The sequence below is a fragment of the Ambystoma mexicanum genome, chromosome 12 (genome assembly GCF_040938575.1).
Source record: "Ambystoma mexicanum isolate Mex_15411 chromosome 12, UKY_AmexF1_1, whole genome shotgun sequence".
Taxonomy (NCBI): Eukaryota; Metazoa; Chordata; class Amphibia; order Caudata; family Ambystomatidae; genus Ambystoma; species Ambystoma mexicanum.
This window is the reverse complement of record NC_090936.1, coordinates 31359936-31379155: the sequence shown is the minus strand read 5'-3', so window position 1 is coordinate 31379155 and position 19220 is coordinate 31359936. Positions and strand designations below refer to the sequence as shown.

Here is a 19220-nt window from a genome sequence, read left to right as displayed (position 1 = left end):
ATGAAAATAATTGGGACTCTCCACTGTGAGCGAGTACTTCCTCCCCCGAACCCTTAACTGGTGCAGTGTTGGTGCCACGAGATATGGATTTAAACTCCTCACAAGCTTCTTGGGTACATCTTTGCTTATCAGCTGATTCAATTAGATTTTTTAGGAGAGATTAATTAAATTGGAGTTCAGATAAAATATGAGCATTTACATTCCCAGAGAGCCCCTCCCTCCGGTTGTCCACAGATTCCTGTTGCTACTTCTGATCCGGCGTTAACTCCCACTCCGCCTCCCCATCCACAGTATACTGAGACAGCGCCAAAAGAGAGTTATCCGAGTATTATGGGAAGTAGACCCGCTTTCAGTATTAGTACACAGGGAGTCTGACAAGGGACGGACTTCCTCTGATAAGTTAAGTTTAGCATAGCCTTATTCACAGAGGACGAGGGCGAAGGATAAAGCAGCATTTTAAAGGCCATCTTCATGGTGCCCTTGACAGGAGTAAAGACGAGAGGCGCGGACAGAATGTCATCGTACATCCACGCCCCCGTCTTGGTTTCCTTACTTGTTTTAGGCCCCTTACGGGTGTTGGTGAACTTGGTGTTTTTCATTTCTGCCCCAAAAATGACTGGACGTAGAAATAGAGTTGGAATTAAGTATTGCCCCTATTCCTCTATTTAGAGCGTAAAAGTGCTTTGAGAAGCCCAACGCATACTCGCCTGCAAAGCCGGCGAACAAGCAAACATGCTCCTTGCTGCCACTTGTGTAGGCACTTCCGGGGGCGTGTGCACTGGGGCGCATGCCTGTGCCTCAACAACCATGTGAGGAGGCAGAGACTCCACAGATCTATTAAATCCAAAATAAGGTAATCAGTATCGGTAAGTATATATAATACCAAAGTCCAATCAAAGTCCAAACTGAATCCTGGATATAGAACAGGGATAGGCTAGGATGACAAGTCACAAGTCCTACAGCCTAACACACCATTTTTTAGAAAAACTCCCAATGAGTATCTGCGCTCTGACAAATCTGTAGAAGTCCAAACAACGCTCCTTGCTGGCACTTGCGTTATTAAATCTCTCAACCAGACCATTGGTCTGAGGATGGTAGGAGGTAGAGAACTTGTAGATTACACCACATTCTTTCCAAATAGCTTGCATGTAACTAGACATGAAGCTGGTTCTCTGTCAGAGATCACCGATTTAGGAAATCCAGCTCTAGTAAAAATGGCCAGGAGAGCCCTGACAACCACCTTGGCAGTTATGGTCCGAAGGGGTATAGCCTCAGGTTACCTGGTGGCATGATCTACCAGCACCAGGGTGAACCTGTGTCCACCTGATGCGGGAAGGTCAAGGGGACAAACAATGTCGATGCCCACCCTCTCAAATGGTGTGCCGAACCACTGGCAAAGGCTGCAGTGGGGCAATGACAGCGCCTCCAGTCTCCAGAGGACGTGCTTGGTGACTGTCTACGCTTGGCACCCCGCCATCTCCCGTAATATGGATACGCATGTCCGGATAGAGCAACCTAACACCAATTGAGACACAAAGGCAAGGATTTTACGATTCCGCAAGAAAGATGGCCGATCGGCCGAGTCATGGACCCGTGTGCGCATGCACGTGGCGTCCATGGCAACGTGTAGCATAACTGAGAACGATTCGAGACGGAATGGTTTGGAATGTCCAGTTCGGAATGTGGATGCGTGCCTGCGAGAACCTTGCATCAGGTAAGCACCCTCGAGGCACATTTTACGTGCAAGAATCGGGTGAACAGGGAACTGTTAGAATTGCGATTGAGTGGATTCGCGAATCGCTGTTGTTTACAGGAGGGGGAGGAAAACGCGGCACGTCCTGATACAGTGCTGCCTCAGTGATAGAAAGAGAACATCCAGATATACACGTTTGTGTATATCTTAACATCTAATATAAGTGAGATTAAACGTGTTAGTATATAACAACGCAGCTCTATCTCCATATCCCAAGGAATATGATCTATGATTTACAGGTTGTTCCTGTATCGTGAAACGTGGGACTAGTGCTACAATCCGATTCTAAGGTTGCGCATCGAAAGTGGAACACCACAGACTGGACATTGATATAATTACGTCCAGGTAGATATACTTTGCATAATTCATGAAGGCCCATTGAGAGGGATATACATTTGGGTAATTCCCCTAAGTGATGATGATTTGTTTCATTGGTTTTATGTAGGAAATACGGGATTGTGAAAATGAAGAGAATTTTGAACAGGGATTGCAGAATTATCTTACACTTCCCAACAAACAAGAAGCCTTGAATGTCAGTCTTTTAGGTAACAATTAAAGAAATAAGGGTTGAGAGAAAAACTATTTAGAATTTGTACTAAAAGTGGCTACTTTCATTAATTACAGATAATCAGAATTGCAGATCAAACAGAATGGTAGCAACAATTGAACGTCAGTGTTGAACAGGCCCTGATGAAGGATTTAACATCTGAAACACATAGGCCAGAAACTGAATGTTAGAACACTGACAAAGACCTGAATGGGTCACACAACTGTATGTAGGAAAGAAACTTGTTGGTTTAATGTACAAATATAAGCAAATATCGGTTTGATGAGAAACTATTGGTTCATACAAACTTGGTTAAAAGGTTGTTTATGTTGAAATTGGAACTATGAAAACTGATTGTAATGTTTGCAAAATTTCTTTACATGTTGCTTTACATGTGTTTTTGAGTTTCTAGTAAAAATTGTTTTATTAAAATTTGAAAATTGTTGTGCGGTGTCTTTGATCTGTACAATGATAAGAGATCTGTGGTGAAAAGATAAGTAGAAGAAGTGTTCAACATAAAAACTTTGTGTAGAGTGATTGTATGTATTATTAACATTTATTAAAATATAGGAGGTTTTAAACCCCAATAGAGTGCAAAGGGGTTGCCTGTAAGTACCAACGGGTTTTATGGGTATTTTGTTTGAGTCTGTTCTCCAAGGTCCAGGAGACAATACCCATTGCACCAGAAGTAGTTCACAATTGGTTTACATGAACACCAAGTATCACTTAACAACATCACTTAAGTATAAGGCGTTAAAAGGAGTGCCCCTCTATGTTTCATTACGTTACCCCTCTTCAACTGCCTCAAGTCTTGCCAGCCAACTGACAAGTGGGACAGGTCTTGCAGTGAGCTTCCACTTCTACTCCCATTCTGGGCCAATAAAAGTGGGCTAAGAGCCTTTTCCTGGTCATCTTGGTGCCAAAATGAGCAGCTAAGGGCACCTTATGTGCCATCTACAAAAGGAAGGGCCTGTATACCTGGGGTACAACCAACCCCTTGACTGCACCAGGTTCAGACTGAGTGGGCTCACTTTAAAGGAGCTCACCCGCCCAATAAATCTTAAATGTCCTAGGCATTTCACCAAGAGAGCGACACTCTATTTGACCCTTACAGAAATCCACCCTAGAGGGCCCACCCTCAGCTAACGAGCACTGGAGGTTTGGGTGATCCTCTGGGGTGAGTACGTCTCCCTGAGGAGGGTACAAAGGGTCCCCACCGGGCCTAGTCCCTCAGGAGCTGGGTCTACAGCAGGTGCTGAAGAAACAGCAGGAAGTGAAGGAGCCCTCTTCACAGAGGTGCCCTTCTTACTCTTTATCTCAGCCTTGGAGTTTCCCTTTGGCTTGGGTGACTATCAGACCCTGTTGTACCTGTGGCCTGGTCACTGCAGTAATAGTCAGGGGTCCCCCCATCTGAAATTAACCCCATCTCAACCAAGTCATTCCCCAACAGAATGCTGGCAGGCACATTGTCCTGAACCAGGACAGGAAGCTTTGCTGTCTTGTCATCAATCTGAATGGTGACTAGGGCTACAGGAGATATGAGAGGCCCAACAGCTAACTTAGTGGTTCTTGGAGGAGCACCTACATGGTCCTCTGGCCTGAGTAGGGTCATGTCCACCACTGTAATGCTAGCCCCAATGTCTCTCAAACTAGTGTAAGGCTGGCCATTTATGAGGACACTTCTCACAAATCTTCTAGTATTTTGTGGGATAGTAACCAGTATGTCTGAGTACTGTTTCCAAGCCCCAAGGGGCACTAATGAAATCTCTACAAAGGAGATTCCTGGAGAGGAGGGGAGGACAGTGGCCTCCACCTCAGGCATAGAGTAAGGGTAGATCAGGCCGACAACCTGGACACCAAGTGCCTTACATTTATACTTGGGGGGGGGGGGGGGGGGGGGGGGTTCTGTGATCCAAGGTGCCAGGAATGTGAGGGACTGAACTGGGTCCAGTGGAGCCTGCTTTGCAGCAGGAGCACCACTTCTCTTACTCCAAGCACCAGGAGACTTCTCGCCACTAGATGTTTAGACCTTAGAGGGAGAATGTTTAGGTTTGTTCGGATGTGGCTACTTCTTGGACTCCTCAGGAGTCCCTTTCTCTTTATCCCTGTCCTTCCCACTGGGATCCTTCAGGGACACCCTGTGGGAGAAGCACTTATCAGCTATCTTAGCCACCTTAAAGAGATCCAAGATATTCTCGTCAGCAATGTACTGACACAGCTCTGGTGAACACGCTTCAGAAAATCCTTAAAAGAACAGGAGGTGAGATAATTCAATAAAAGGCTTGGCTTTGTAACCATCAACCCATCCCATCGTATTCATATGTGCAGCACTCACCCAAACAACTCAAGAAATATTCTCTCTTCTTATAATCCCTGAACATTTTAAGGTGTCCTGCCAAACTTGGCAATCAAAGCAGCTTTCATGCACTCATACTGGCCACTTTGCTCCACACTCAGTTTGAGAATACAGTCATAATCTCTCAGAGGTACTCTGCTTAACAAACATTTAGCCCAATCTCTATTATCAACATCATGGATTCCACAAGCCATTTCAAATGCTTCTGTTCAGTGGAGGATGTCAGAACCCTCCATATATACACCAACCAACCAAATCTTTCATAACCCTGGTGGCAGGGGACCTGACGCTCCAAAATGGTTTGGCTGAAGTCTTCACTCTAGCTTTCGCTAGCTGGATTCTCTGATATTCAGTGTCTCTGTTTGAGTTCAAGATCCCTGTTTTTGAGTTCAAGATCTCTCTTTGAGTATAACTTGCTGTGCCCACTCCTTTTTTCAACTCGGCTTCAGCCTGTAACCCTTTGTATTGAAAGGCCAATTTCATCCTTAATAACTCAAGTTCCAAGGCATTCCCTGGAGAAACAATGCTGGGTATTGGATTTGAAGTGGCAGAAGAGTTGGCAATCGCAGTGGCAACATCTGTGACTTCACCAGGGGCACGGACCCCATCAGAGCCCCCCTAATTTTCATCATGAGTGTCACAATCTGCCTGGAAATCCACAAGGGCAGTTATAAGCTCTGCCCTAGACTTATCTTCAAAATCTATTTCTCTCACTTCAAGGCACTCCGGATAGCCTCTAAGCTCATCCCGGCCAATTTGCCATTTGCAATAGTTTCCATTGTTTATAGTGTAGTTATCACTATGCACTAATAGAACTCTAAATTAATAAAGAAGTGTGGATATTTTGTAGTAGCTAGGTTAAACACGGTGTCTTAAAACCAGTGATCCCACCGCTATACCACCAGTATAAAGACTGGAGGTGTACATCTGTACCTCTATATGGTAGGGTAAAGGCACAGAACACCCTGAACAAGGCTCTCAGTTTGGTAGCAACGGAACCTCCACCCGTCCTGGTACTGTTCCACCTTATCTGTCAATGGGAAGAGGACTGACTTAGTGGTATTCACTTTCAAGCTGAAAGTTCCCCACATCGCTGAACATCACGCATGAACTGGGTCCAGGTTGGTATCAGGATCCCTGGTAAACAGCACCATATCATCTGCGTACAGAGATATCACTACCCTATGAGTATACAGTTGAACTCTGCGATGGAGGGGTACTTCTCTTATCCTTTCAGCTAGCGGTTCTATTGCCAGGGCAAACAGCAAGGGGGAGAGTGGGCACCACTGTCGTGTCCTAGCACTATTGTCGGTGTTAGTTGATCATTTACCCTTATCTTGGCCACTGGGCTCGTGTATAAGGATACCAAGGCTATGAACTACTCTCCCAATCCCATGCGGTGCAGCACAGAGAACAGGAATGGCCACTCGACTGAATCGAATGCCTTGGTGGCGTCCAACAGGGCCGCCACCACGGAATCCTCCTGCTGCACCACCGTGACAAACCCAAACATCCTCCTCAGCCCATACGAGGTGGAGCGCCTCGGTAGCAAACTCGACTGATCTACTCTCACCATTGTTTGCATCAGGGGTGACAATCGGAATGCAAGGATTTTCGCTAACTTTTTGTTGTCAAGGTTGAGTGATATTGGGCGGTAGGAGGAACATTCATTCACAGGGTTGTCTGGCTTTAGTAGTATCACTACCATTGCCTCCCTCAGGGATTCCGGCAGCTGCTCGTCCTCTAGGCTCTGCCGATAGATTTGTGACAGGTGGGGAGCAAGTGTATTAGCATAGTGTTTACATAAACCCATCGGGCCCTGTAGATTTTCTGGATGGTAGGGGTTTAATAGCACTCAGCACCTCCTCCTATGTCAATTGGCGGCCAAGCCATTCTCTCTGCTCCTCTGTGCACCAATGTAGTGCAACCTGATCTAGGTATGTGTTTTGGGGATTACTAACAGAGTTTTACTTAGGCCTTCTGTGGAGGTTTCCTTTCTGTGCAGTAATCCTTGTCTTAGGAAGAAAAAAGGATTTCCCTTCTCTAATCCTTCCCCTTCAGGAATCCCCTGTAAGAAATCCTCTGCGAGTGCTGGTTCATTTCGCTGGGCGCAGGCTAGGCCGGGAAGGATTTCAGGTTTGTCTTCCATTTTTGCCACTGCGACAGATGGTTCATCAGCTTCCCCAAAGCCTAAGGTACCTCGCTCAGTTTCTTCTGGTTCACTCACTATAAAACATAGAAATAGAGCCCTTTCAATAATTCCCTGTGCAATTTTGGCCCCACAATGTATTTCAAATGGAATTTCACCATGGTTCTATAGGAGAACTTTGTCACCCCGGAAGTTGGGATCTAGGGCGCCTGCTACGACACCCAGTCCGAACTGCCAGGCCAGATTTTGGAGCCAATCTTACATAACACCCAGGAGGGGGTGTATGAAGACTAAGTCTGTGGGAATCATTCCTCTTTTCCCTGGAGTGATAGTAGCTTCTCTGCTGCTACATATATTAAAGACCATGGATTCTTTCATGGCGATAGAGGGATATGAGGCTCTGTGACTAAGCTTCTGGAATTGTAGAGTTACCCAATTTGTCTCAATTGAGTCGCATCCACCATATGTATGGAAGGCATGGTATCAAACAGTAAGACAGACACAAGTGATCACAGTTCAAGAGTCTTTATTGAACTTCAACTGGGCTTGAAAAACACCTAACTAATCCTAAATCTAAAGATGGGAGCAAGGTACAACCATCAAATAATAACGCAGTCCTAGTGGTGTCTTGTCAAATAAAAGGGTCTATACTAATAAACCTATTGCCCATCCTTACTTCTAAATACGAATAGTGTGGGAAACAATGTTATGCAAAAGAAAAGTGTTCAAGAAATGATAAGTCAGGATAGTCAAGCCGTTGGCTTCCCTTCCCACGTTTTCAGCACGGGACAAGGCAGCACACTCCAGCTTGGCACAGTCTCTGGCTTCTCTAGCAAGAGGGTGGAGTACAAAACTTCAACATCATGGCCTTCTGTGCCAAAGTCTCTTTGCCATTCAAAGTCTCTTTTTCAGAGCGCCTGATGCAACACAACAAACATCATAGTTCCTTTCTTCTTAGGATTTCACATGTACAACTTCTCGGGTGATTTTCTGTTCAGCCCGGGTCCCCATCTAGCAGGCTCAGACCCACTTTAACACAAAGCTTTTAATTTATCTCCCTCTGCCGAGCTCGGACCCACTTTTAACACAAAGCTTTTAATTCGTCTACCTCTGCCGAGCTCGGACTAACTTTATCTACTTTGCCACACACTTTCTTTACTGTATCAACATCGAAGACTTTCGACTGTGCGCAGGATTTAGTTTGACCTGTTGCAGGACCACTTCAATTCACAATTCTCTACAACTCTTTCACTTTTCAGCCGGATTCCTTACAGAAAACTTCGATTGAGCACTCCCGTGCTGCCGGACCACTCTGTCAAAGGTATTGTATCTTGGATTCAAAGTTCAATCGCTCATCAGCAGTTCAACTCTACTTACTTCTTTTATCACACGTATTTCAGACAATGTTTGTTGCAGCGTTCGCCATACAAAGTTGCCGCTTGCAACCTTGGCTTCAACCGAGACCAGTCTTGTATCGGTCTCCCCAACTCACCGGCTTTGCTGATTTCACTGACGGTGCTTTGTTGTTGCAGCCAAGGACAGTACCACAGCGGCTGGTGATTCTCCCTACCTAGATTATTGATGTGGGAGGGTTCTGGGTGTCTCCGACACACAATGTAGGATTCTTCAGCCTGTTTTCCAGGTCTTACGCTTTCCAATCTCAAGGTCTCATGAAAGCAACAGTTCCTTGTCGAAAAGTTTAAGGGAACTTCCCTCCTTAGATCCCTTTCAGTTTTGCCGTCTTTCTTCTTTCGTTAAACTCCCATCTGTTAAGGAGAATTCTCAAAAATGTGTTAATTCCCTCCACCTTAGAGACCCCCAGCAACTTTGCTGGATTTCTAGGACTTGATTTTTTTACCTGGAGAGAGTGTGACCCTTTTTTCCCACTCTCTCATGTATTTTAATGCAATTTTATACACTGTTTCCTTTTGGTTGTGGAGTCTAACCAACTCCATAGGCATCATCTTTTACAATTGTGTCACAAAGCACCTTCAGTGCAGTGCCACATGTAAGTCTTCCAGATTTCCCAAGGTTTAAATAACTTCCCTGGGATCAACTACTGTTTCCCAGAGCAGTGGAGTGAAAATGACTTCACTTAGTCCTGTAAAATTCTAGACCCAGCACACCCTATTTTACAATAGAGTGCTGGAAGGGTTACTTAGTATCCCCTGTGTCTAGTTACTCATGTAGCATTTATGTTACCCTTTCCTCTCAGAATGGCTGGTCACAATGGTTTTGTAATGAACTACCATGATCTACCCCAACCGCGAACTGTTCGCAACTCCGGCAACGTAAAATCGCAGGAGCCATGTTTTTCAAAATGGTGCTGAGCCTTTGTTAAAATGGTCCCCGGTCTTCTTTTTTCGCCATTTCTTTGTGGAAAGGTCCTTCTCGAGTTTCTCTCTGCGCGCCAAACCAGGTTTGGTCTCTTTGTTCCTTCGCCTTTGGTGGGCTTCAGGAGTGAAACCCGCCTCTGGCTCCAGAGTGTCTAGGTTAGGCAGGAAGTGTGGAAGGTGACCGAAACTCCCTATGCTTAGTCTCCTAGGACACCCAAATGCACTCTGTGGTGATTGGCTGGCTGACTGTCCGGCAAGGACAGCCACCCTGCTGGGTGAGTGACAGCTGGACTGGAATGAATGGGAGAGAACTGAATAAAAGGTAAGTCTTTTGGCTTGGAAGGCAGAGTCGACCACTCGATGAAGGAACCGAAGAAGAGCTTTAAGAGGGCGCCTGCTGAAACTCCTGGACCGTTGGATTGTCCGGAGAAGCCCTGCTGCAGTAACTACTTGCCAAGTTCGCATTGACAGAGAATCCCTGCAAGGACGATGTCTCCCTTTGAGTTGGTGGGACCAATCAACTCCCAAGTAAGCCACCTGGACACCCATCTCGGAGCTGGTTGAATTTCCTCAGAGTTGCTGCAGGAAACTGAAGAGCCAAGGAGAGAGGGACACCAGATTGTGTGTGTTGCTTGTAAGATGGCCTAAAGCTTTTGAAAGATGCTCCGGACTCCCACAAAGCAGGACTGACCAAGCCTGAACCCCCTCAGTCGAGTGCGGGACCTCAGACGTGAAGAAAGTCCACCTTGACAGCCAGGAACAACGCTTATTGCTATTTGTTGTACCGCAAGGAACTGAAGCGCGAAACAGCCACTGAAAGTAAAGTTTGCTGGTTGCCAGTTTTGACAGTGCAGTGCAGGAGTCCCCGACGTCCTCCCTCTTGTCCCCACGACTGAGGCCCAGGAACAGTGAGACCTGCAGAGCTGCACAGGAACAGACGTCTTCAGCTGCATCTTTTCTTCTTTACCAAGGTCCTGTGAAACAAGTCTAAGAGAACTTACTTCTTACTGTAGAAGTGCTTTTAACTTCCACAACTCACAAGTCTAATCAGCTTATGGCCCTACAATTGAGTCTTCTTTTCTTCAAAGGCTCCTAAGAACTTGTGCAAATACTTTTCAATTACTTAACAGAAGTGCTTTATCCTATCCAAGACGTTTGCCCATTGGCTTTGGATTAGCCTTAGCCTATTGAATTGAATGACTATTCTAGTGGACTCTGAAAGTATTTTCCCTGCTTATGGATATTTGTAATTTCTTGTGTACCTGTAACCTTTGCCTTTTACCAACTTTTTAAGAGTGTTCTGAATGCCAACAGTAAGATATTAATGTCCCCAGCAACCTTGTTACTGAAGTCACTTGTGGGTGTAGGTTGTGTCTGTGGGCAATCCCAAAAGGGTCTTGTCTGATTCAGAAACTCACAGTATTGAAGTATATTTGTGTGTTACTATTCTATTGCTCCCTTCTGAAGAAGGCTTTATAACTGACTAAATAAATTATTAATTGTTTATGCAAGAAACCTTGAGTGTAAGAGTTTATTTGAATACCTGTAACTGTGAATCTTTGTGTAACTCCACTACAGCTCACGTTTCCCCTCTTGCTCAATACACTACCAAAACTGTGTAGTACAAGCTTATACCAAAGGTTGGGTTGCCTATACCTGTAGTCATAGTTGCTTGTAGTGTTCCCAAACGGCACTGCATTCAAACCTTGCCTAACACCATCTTGGAACTGCTGTTTTCTCGTGTGGTTTGCCTCGCTAAGAGTGTGTTCTCGTGCTACGCCTTTTGTCCATGTGGGGAAGCTTAATGGAAGTCAGGTGTGTGTGATGGTCAGTAATTGCATGACCTTGCCTGACCATTGTATTGGGACATGTCAATTATAAGGCTCGGGTATTAGTCTGTTTTCTCTCATAGCCGACTGTCAGTGAGAAAGTGTTTGTGCCGTAAACGGAGTGTGGGGGGTAGAGTTCCTAAATATCCTACTTGGTAGGATGGGGTAAAGGTGTTATAGGGAAGGGGATACCTCGTCTCACCATCCGGTGTCCCACTCCGCGAAGACCCCGCACGCAGGTGATCCTCCCGCACTGGTACACCCCCAGCAACTGGATCCAAAAGCGATGGCCTTGTCCTGGCCACCTGAGTGACAGATCTCCGGGGACTAGGGGGTGAGACACCTTCTGGTTTCTCACACACCTCCCTTAGTGCTAAAAAGTTAAATCTTGCGTCTTGCCCTGGTTATCAATGAGCACTCACTTTTAATATTGAATTGATAGTGTTCTTACCAGCACCACCGTATTGTCTACATACATTAGGAACTGTAAAGACATGCTACCTAATGTTGTTACGTCTACGTTGGACTCAACCAGATGGTTGAAAAGGTTAACATACAATGAAAATATTTAACAATTGGTGACAAGGCAGCCGCTCTGTTGCCAGTCAAGTTTTCCTGCATTAGCTTCTCCTCCAAACGCACGTTTTCATGACTCCAATCTTGAGGGAGGCTGTGGTTCTTTGCTTTTTCAGGCGTGGCAAGTTAATTGACTCTAAGGATTCTGGTACTTGTATTTTTCATACTTAATTTTTCTTGCAGGTGGCTGGAAACCACTCCCTCCATAGCACAAACACAATACAATGAAAATAGTAAAGGCGCAACAATGCTTCCCTGCCGCACTCCAGCACAAACTATGAAGTACAGTGGCCTTTAGATCAGATCTCACACAGGCCTCATTATTAGCACGCATTGTGAACAAAACACCAACTAGCTCCACAGGATAACCCATGGTAACTAAGATGTACCATAGTTTAGACCTGTTGACCCTGTTGATTGCAGATCTAACATCCATGAATGTTATGTACAGTTACTCTTTCTTGAGATAAATAGCATTTGAAATTACGAGGTACAGGTTGAGTGCCTGATCAAGGGTTCCTAAACTTTCTCTAAAGCTGACTATGTGCCCGTATATTATTAGCTTCTACCCAATCTTGCAACGTTGCCAAGATTGCCCTGCCAGAGTCCATCAAAAAATTTGACGGTACGAAATTGGCAGATTACTTGGACCTTTTTTGTAAAGTGGGCATATTTTTTTTATTTTTATTATGTTTAAATCATTCAAGCTTTAATAATAATACATGGAATAAACAATTCATATGACATTAACAATATAATACAGATTATACACTATCAAAAAATCTCAAAACAAATATTAAATTGAGTGAGTAAGTTGGCATCTTTATATAAGAGTTAATACACATCAAATCGGAGGGTCATTGTCAAATTCATATTTGAAACTCATTATCAAACATTTCACAACTAAAATCATCATAAAAGTTAATCATCAAATCATCTTTAAAAGGACCATTATAAAATTATAACCACAAAAGTGAAGGGTGGAAGGTTCTGAATTAATCTAAATCACTGACTTTGCTCTGGGCAACCTTCCACACCACTGTTTTTTAGCCCGTCTGCCCCATTGCAAAAGGGGTCCAGCCATATGGAAATCAGTCCGGTACTGCCACCAATGGTAGCAGCCCAGCCCGAACTGCTAGGCCAGGTCCCCTCTAAATGGAAACACAAGCAACCCCAGACATGTTTTGGCCTTGTTGGCCTCCTCAGTGAGGTGCCGCTTGGTTCCCTATGGCGCAGCGAGTAAGGGGCCCACATCTGGGCATACCCTCTCTCACATAGTGAGACAAACTATAACCACAAAAATAATGGGTGGAAGGTTTTGAATGAATCTGAACCACTGCATTGCTCTGGGCAACCTTCCACACCACCTTGTTTTTTAGCCCGTCTGCACTATTGCAAAAGGGGTCCAGCCATATGCCAATCAGTCAGATACTGCCACCATAGGTAGCAGCTCAGCCAGAAATGCTAGGCCAGGTCCCCTCTGCACGGAAACACAAGCAACCCCAGATATGTTTCGGCCTTGTTGGGCCTCCACAGTGAGGTGCTGCTTGCTTCCCTATGGTGCAGCGAGCAAGGGACCCACGTCTGGGCATACCCTCTCTCGCTCATTATGTAATTCATCATCGAAATTTAACATACACATTTATAAAGGTTTGTCATCATGGGGATCATTGTTCAGTGTTATTGTGTAGGTTCAAATATTTTATGAAACTAACTACAGCAATTACAATTGAGGTGGTCCTCCCCGCCGAACAGGATTCCCATAAATATTTATGTCAATTGTGGAACTTTTCTGCAAAAATCTCTTAAACCAAAGCAATCGTGCACTCCCCAACGATAAGCATTTCGTGACACCGTGCCTAAGAGATTCACTTGAATCTGATATGTTGCAATATCGACATGTCACCTGTTCAGCGGATATGGTGTCATATCTTGCAAGAATATGTTTAGTGAACAGTAGGTTCCATCGAAACCGTAGAAATGTGCCCTTGTTAATTTATCTGGATAGATACTTAAAAGAGGTGCTAAGATGCACAACCTCTTATCTTATAATCAGTTCATAGATGAGTCGGAGAAGAATAAGAATACATAGAATACATAGTTTTGATCCAGTCATGGTTATACAGAGATGCTTTTACCTTCAATGGATTGCGCATAAAGTGTTCAAATGAACAGTTGATGGGCAGCAGTACATCCTTTTGACATGGTGCTAATCCAGGCACACCCCTGATCTTGTAGAAATGTGTTTAGATCTACAAACACGGATCCCTCAATTGGACAAGAGTTGACAGGAAATTTGTCACACTAGTGGGATACACTTCAATGCCATAAAGTAACATAGGCACAATTTTGCACTCTTAGAATGTGATTGCAGGTTTCAGGGAGAATTTACAATATTTCTGTTCAACCCTTATTAGTTGGGAAGAAAGAGCATGAACACGATGCTTATACCATTATTTTAGGTTTCCTATACAGGGCTTTGAGTTAACGACAAAACCTAAATAAATCATGGAGGTGTCTGAACTCATTTTTGCATCTCAGATCTTCCGGCAATATGTGTTCTTGATTTTGCGTTTAGTGAACTGTATCACCTTGGTCTTCTCGGGATTGACTTTCAAGGAATGATCTTCGATGTAACTGACAAATTGTGTTATGAGGTGTTGTAGACCAACTGCAGTGCAGTCAAACAGTAAAAAGTAATCTGCATATGCTAGAGTACATGGTCTTAGATGACACAATTTGGGTGAGGTAAATGTGGCTGATTTTAAGCTGTCATCTGTGTTTGCTAGATATAAATTAAATAGGTAGGAGGCCAGCACGCACCCCTGCCTAACGCCACGAGCAATACAGATGGTTCTAGAAAGGCCACCGGTATGATTAAGGTGAACTTGTATGTTATCAGTGTAAAGTCCAACAATTAGTCTGAGGAGACCACAGAGAATGCCCCAAGTCTGGAGCTTGAGCCAATTTATAATTGTTTAAATTATTTTATTATATGGTTAAATCATTCAACCTTTAATAATAATACATGAAATACAAAATTCACGAGATTAACAATAAAGTGGGCATATATGTGTGTTGTTCCAAGAATCAGGAAAAGTACCAATAGCCAACATTGAATTAAAGCCAACTGTCAATAGAGGGGACCAGGAAATGTATCTGCAGGAATACCATCTGGCCCGCACTCTTATTAAATGATTGTTTCCTTGTCGCAATGCATAACTCCTCTATAGAAAATTGAATAGGGATAACCAGGTGTGCTGCCCACGACTACTAGTAAGTGTAAGCATGTCAGGATCCAAAACAGTAGGGCTGTTGTTGTTAACGGCATATGATGATGAGAAATGATGAACCCGAACCACGTCCCAAACAGTAGTTTCTATCAAGTGATCTCTAGTAGAGTGTCTGGGACCATTATTCACCAGCTGCCAAATGTTTAGGGACACATTAATGGCTGCTTCAAGAAGCTGTTTCCAAGCCTAAATGTCCAAATACTTTTTCAAGAAGCTGTTTCCAAGCCTAAATATCAAATACTTTTTCAAGAAGCTGTTTCCAAGCCTAAATGTCCAAATACTTTTTCCATTGGACAATTGATTTTTTATATTCAGAATGTGCCTTAACTATAGAAGATCTATTCAAGTTAGGATCTTTCAAAGTTTCCATGTAATTTCAACTACAGTAATTTACTTCAGAGTTTAAAGTCATTTAGAAGTAAATTACTTCAAAGTAATTACTGTAGTTGAAACCACGGGATACACAAGAATATTTTCTGTTAATAACAGATTATTAGATATAATGCACTGATTAAACTAATTTTCTTTTGTCAGGTCTCACCTAATGTTCTTACTTACACCAGCGATCGAGAAATCCCCTAAATGTGGAAATATATTATCATATAATCTTTTTAAGTACACTGAAATCCATAATTGAAGGCCATCTATTAAGAGAGATTGAGCTTTGATGGCCTCCAAACGTATAGGCCCCTGGGCGATCAGAGCTAAATCCACCATTTGGTCTCTGCAAACAGTACTCAAGTAATAGGGTAAACATCTTCGGATCGACCCTGACAGGGTTAGACACTTTAAAAAAGCCATCTTTTGTACTGTCAAAAAATGAGTCATCCGATCCAGGGCCCATTTTAGTATTAAAATCCCCACCAAGAATTGTCCAGCATTAATTACTTTTACCAGAATCAAGATAAGGCTTTGAGCAGATCACTTAGAGTAAAATCCACAGAATGACAACTATTATAAAAATAGATTAAAAATGGGAAATCACCTGAACTACCAAAATGGCAGATGGGCCTATTGAAGGTTTGGTCCATGCATCAGTGCCGACCAATCACAAATGGCAAGAAGGAACAGTTTGAATTTAGTGGACCAAACCTCAGTGCTCATGTTTTTCAAGAGGTTGTAGGAGGAAAGAGAAACCTGAAACAGGGAGTGGAGAAGGGCAACAAACAAGCAACATCTAGAGAGATAAGGGAAAGGATTGGAGAGAGGGAATGAGGATGCCACAGAACTATTGACAGAGAGACAACTGGGAAGGGGGGTGAAAAAGAGAGACTGGTTTAAGGAAAGAGAGAAGGTGAAAAGTTAAGAGAAGATGTAAAGGGGTCACAAGGTTTCTGGGGCATCGAGGAGGTGTGTGAAGAGAAGTTACTACCTGTGGATAGGGCAGAGAGTCAGGGGGTGGGAAAACCAGGATAGCCTTGAGGTCACAGGAAAGCCTACCAGTACTGGATCTGCCAAAGGTGCTACGCCACCTGTGCCCCTTTCTCCACAGGCCTACGGAGGGATGGCATTGTTCTGCTCAGACTTTGGAAGCTGGACCAATAAACCACAGGGCCCCTTGAACCCTTACATGTGGAAGGGACCACCTTGGAGATCTGTAACCCCAATATCAGAGTCTCAAGTTGTTGTTGATCCCCTGACCATGACACCAGTGACGGGCCCCAAGGCAAATGAGGAGGGGTCACATATGCTGTGCTTAATATCATGTACTGACACGGAGATTGAGTGCTTTTATTTTTTATGTGCTCCATTCTACCGTGTTGACCTTAGAGCTAGGAATTATTACATGGTTTTAGGCAAGTTCTGCAGATTAAATATACCCATCATGGTCATAAAGCATTTTACACTTTCATTTTCGGATCTTGCAATGTGTCCCATGACAAATCTGTGAGCAATGTTGAAAAATCCTTGCTGCCACATATAAGTGTTTCTTCAAGCTTCCATTGTCCCCTATTCAAGTGTATGGTTGACCAACTGACGTTCTGCGTTAATTAAATACAGGTGAACAAGCTTGAGATATGTGCATTCTATATGTGTCATTGGCAATCTCAAACCACATGTGCAATTGTTGTTGACCATTTCAGTTCACTTGACTTGACTTCTCAAGTTTGCTGTTTTGCTGATTAACAAATGCTATAAAAAGGATGTGTAAGAGTCAGCGTTTCTATTTAACGAGACATGAATGGAAAATGTCAGTAATTGAAAATGTTTATTTCGCAGAGATCTTGTGTAGGGCAGATCTACATCAGTGACTTTTCTCTCTGTTATGCAGAGGAACCAATATACTGTTACACACCGCACAACTTCACCCGAGACCAAGCCTTGTATGCCAGAGGCTACTGTTGGACCGAGCTTAAGGATGCCTTGCCTGGATTGGACGGCAGCCGCTGGCCCTCGTTGTTTGAGCACAAGTTCCTTCCCTATGCCCTGCTTGCCTTCACAGGGATCATGTACATCCCTGCTCTGGGCTGGGAATTCCTGGCCTCCACCAGGCTGACATCAGAGCTCAATTTTCTACTTCAGGAGATTGACAACTGCTATCACCGAGCAGCTGAGGGCCGCGCACCAAAGATTGAAAAGCAGATTCAGTCAAAGGGACCAGGAATCACAGAGAGGGAGAAGCGAGAGATAATCGAGAATGCCGAAAAGGAGAAAAGCCCGGAACAAAACCTGTTTGAGAAGTACCTGGAAAGAAGAGGGAGTAGCAACTTCTTGGCCAAGCTTTATCTTGCTAGGCACCTTTTTATTGTGTTTTTAAGCATCTTTCCAATTTCCTATTTGAGCACCTATTATGCAACACAGAAGCAAAACGAATTTACATGTGCTCTGGGAGAGCCACCAGACAAAATAAGCAGCTCCAAGATGCACATCAAAATGAACTGTAAGTTGCCTTCGGTTCAGCTGCAGCGGATCATCAGTGCAGTAGATATTGGTCTTCTCTGCTTCATGAACCTAATCATCCTCATAAACCTAATTCATCTTTTCATATTTCGCAAGTCCAACTTTATTTTTGATAAACTGAACAAAGTGGGCATAAAGACAAAGAAGCAATGGCAAAAGTCTCAGTTTTGTGACATTAACATTCTTGCAATGTTTTGCAATGAAAATAGGGACCATATTAAATCGCTGAACCGCTTGGATTTTATAACCAATGAAAGTGATTTGATGTACGATAATGTTGTTCGCCAGCTGCTTGCCGCACTGGCTCAGTCGAACAATGATGCTACACCAACCATGCGTGACACTGGCACACAGACTGTCGATCCCAGTGTTGACCCAGCAGATAATAATGTCAATGAGCAGCTCATCATAAAAAGACCTAGAAAGAAAATGAAATGGATGCCGAGTACCAACACCCTTCCTCAGCCTTTCAAGGAGCAGATAGCCATAATGAAGACAGAGAACAGCAAGCCTGAGAAGCCGAAGCCCATTGGGCGGAAAACAGCAACAGACAGTCTTATTGCTCCTCTGCTGGAATCCAACTCCAAGTCATCTCCACAGACACTGCCTCATAAGAGTGAGACAACCGTCACCTCCTCTGGTGGCTCTGACAAAAAGCATGGCCGTCATTTTTCCTTAGATGTGCATCCATATATCCTAAGCAATAAGAAGCCTAAGGCAGAAATCCACAAGAGTGCACCAATTCCAACTCTGGAAAATCAGCAGAGCGTTTTCAGAGACCAAAAAGAAAACATCATTGTTCACGTTTCAGCGTCTCTCAAAGGTATAGTATTCTGTGCCTTTTCCCAGAGTGATTGCATATGTATATTGTTTGCCTTTTTCCATGTAACTCAAACAACAATTTTGTTTGAGTATCATGTGTCTGTTTCTTGACATTACATATGGTAAAGCTACAGCAAGCTCTTTCAAGAACATAGGATATATATTGTGGCAAAACGAAGTTCAGGGTCTTTATTTCCTACCACAGTCAGTTCCTATTGTTTTACAAGAGTTCATGATCTAGAGTAAAAGAGTGCACCTAAAACCAACCTAATATTGAGCAAACATGGCATTCTCCAACTGTAATATGTAATGGGCCATGAAATATTAGATTTATGGATATTTAATGACGTTAAGAAAACCCAGCCCAATTTGACTTGTTTTCATATTGGTTTTATTGAGGGTTATAAATTAAATTTGACAATATGTAGTCGAAATGCCATCAATAAAGCAATATTACAACTCATTCGTCGATGCAATGACAATACCTTAAGTTCCACGCAAGTTATGATCAATTTTTTGCAGGGAGATGGAAAGATAGAAAGGTGAAGATTAAGCAAAAAGGGTTGATAGTCCAAAGGAAAATGAGAACAGGTGAGGGAAGGTGTGAGAAGGCGAGTTGGTGGTGATAATTTCAAATTGTCATTTTTCAGCTGACTTA

General features: G+C 43.6%; 1 protein-coding gene across 3 annotated transcripts in view; it reads left to right on the top strand.

Annotated features, from left to right (window-relative positions):
• Positions 1-19220, top strand: part of PANX2 (pannexin 2) — a 229862-nt gene that overhangs the window by 56735 nt on the left and 153907 nt on the right. For 2 of the 3 annotated variants that reach the window (XM_069627857.1, XM_069627858.1), the window contains exon 3: positions 17112-18563. In XM_069627857.1, the coding sequence (XP_069483958.1) occupies positions 17112-18563 (1452 nt within the window). Of the gene's footprint in view, positions 1-17059; positions 18564-19220 lie in introns of all 3 variants that reach the window. The other variant, XM_069627859.1, reaches the window with a different exon arrangement.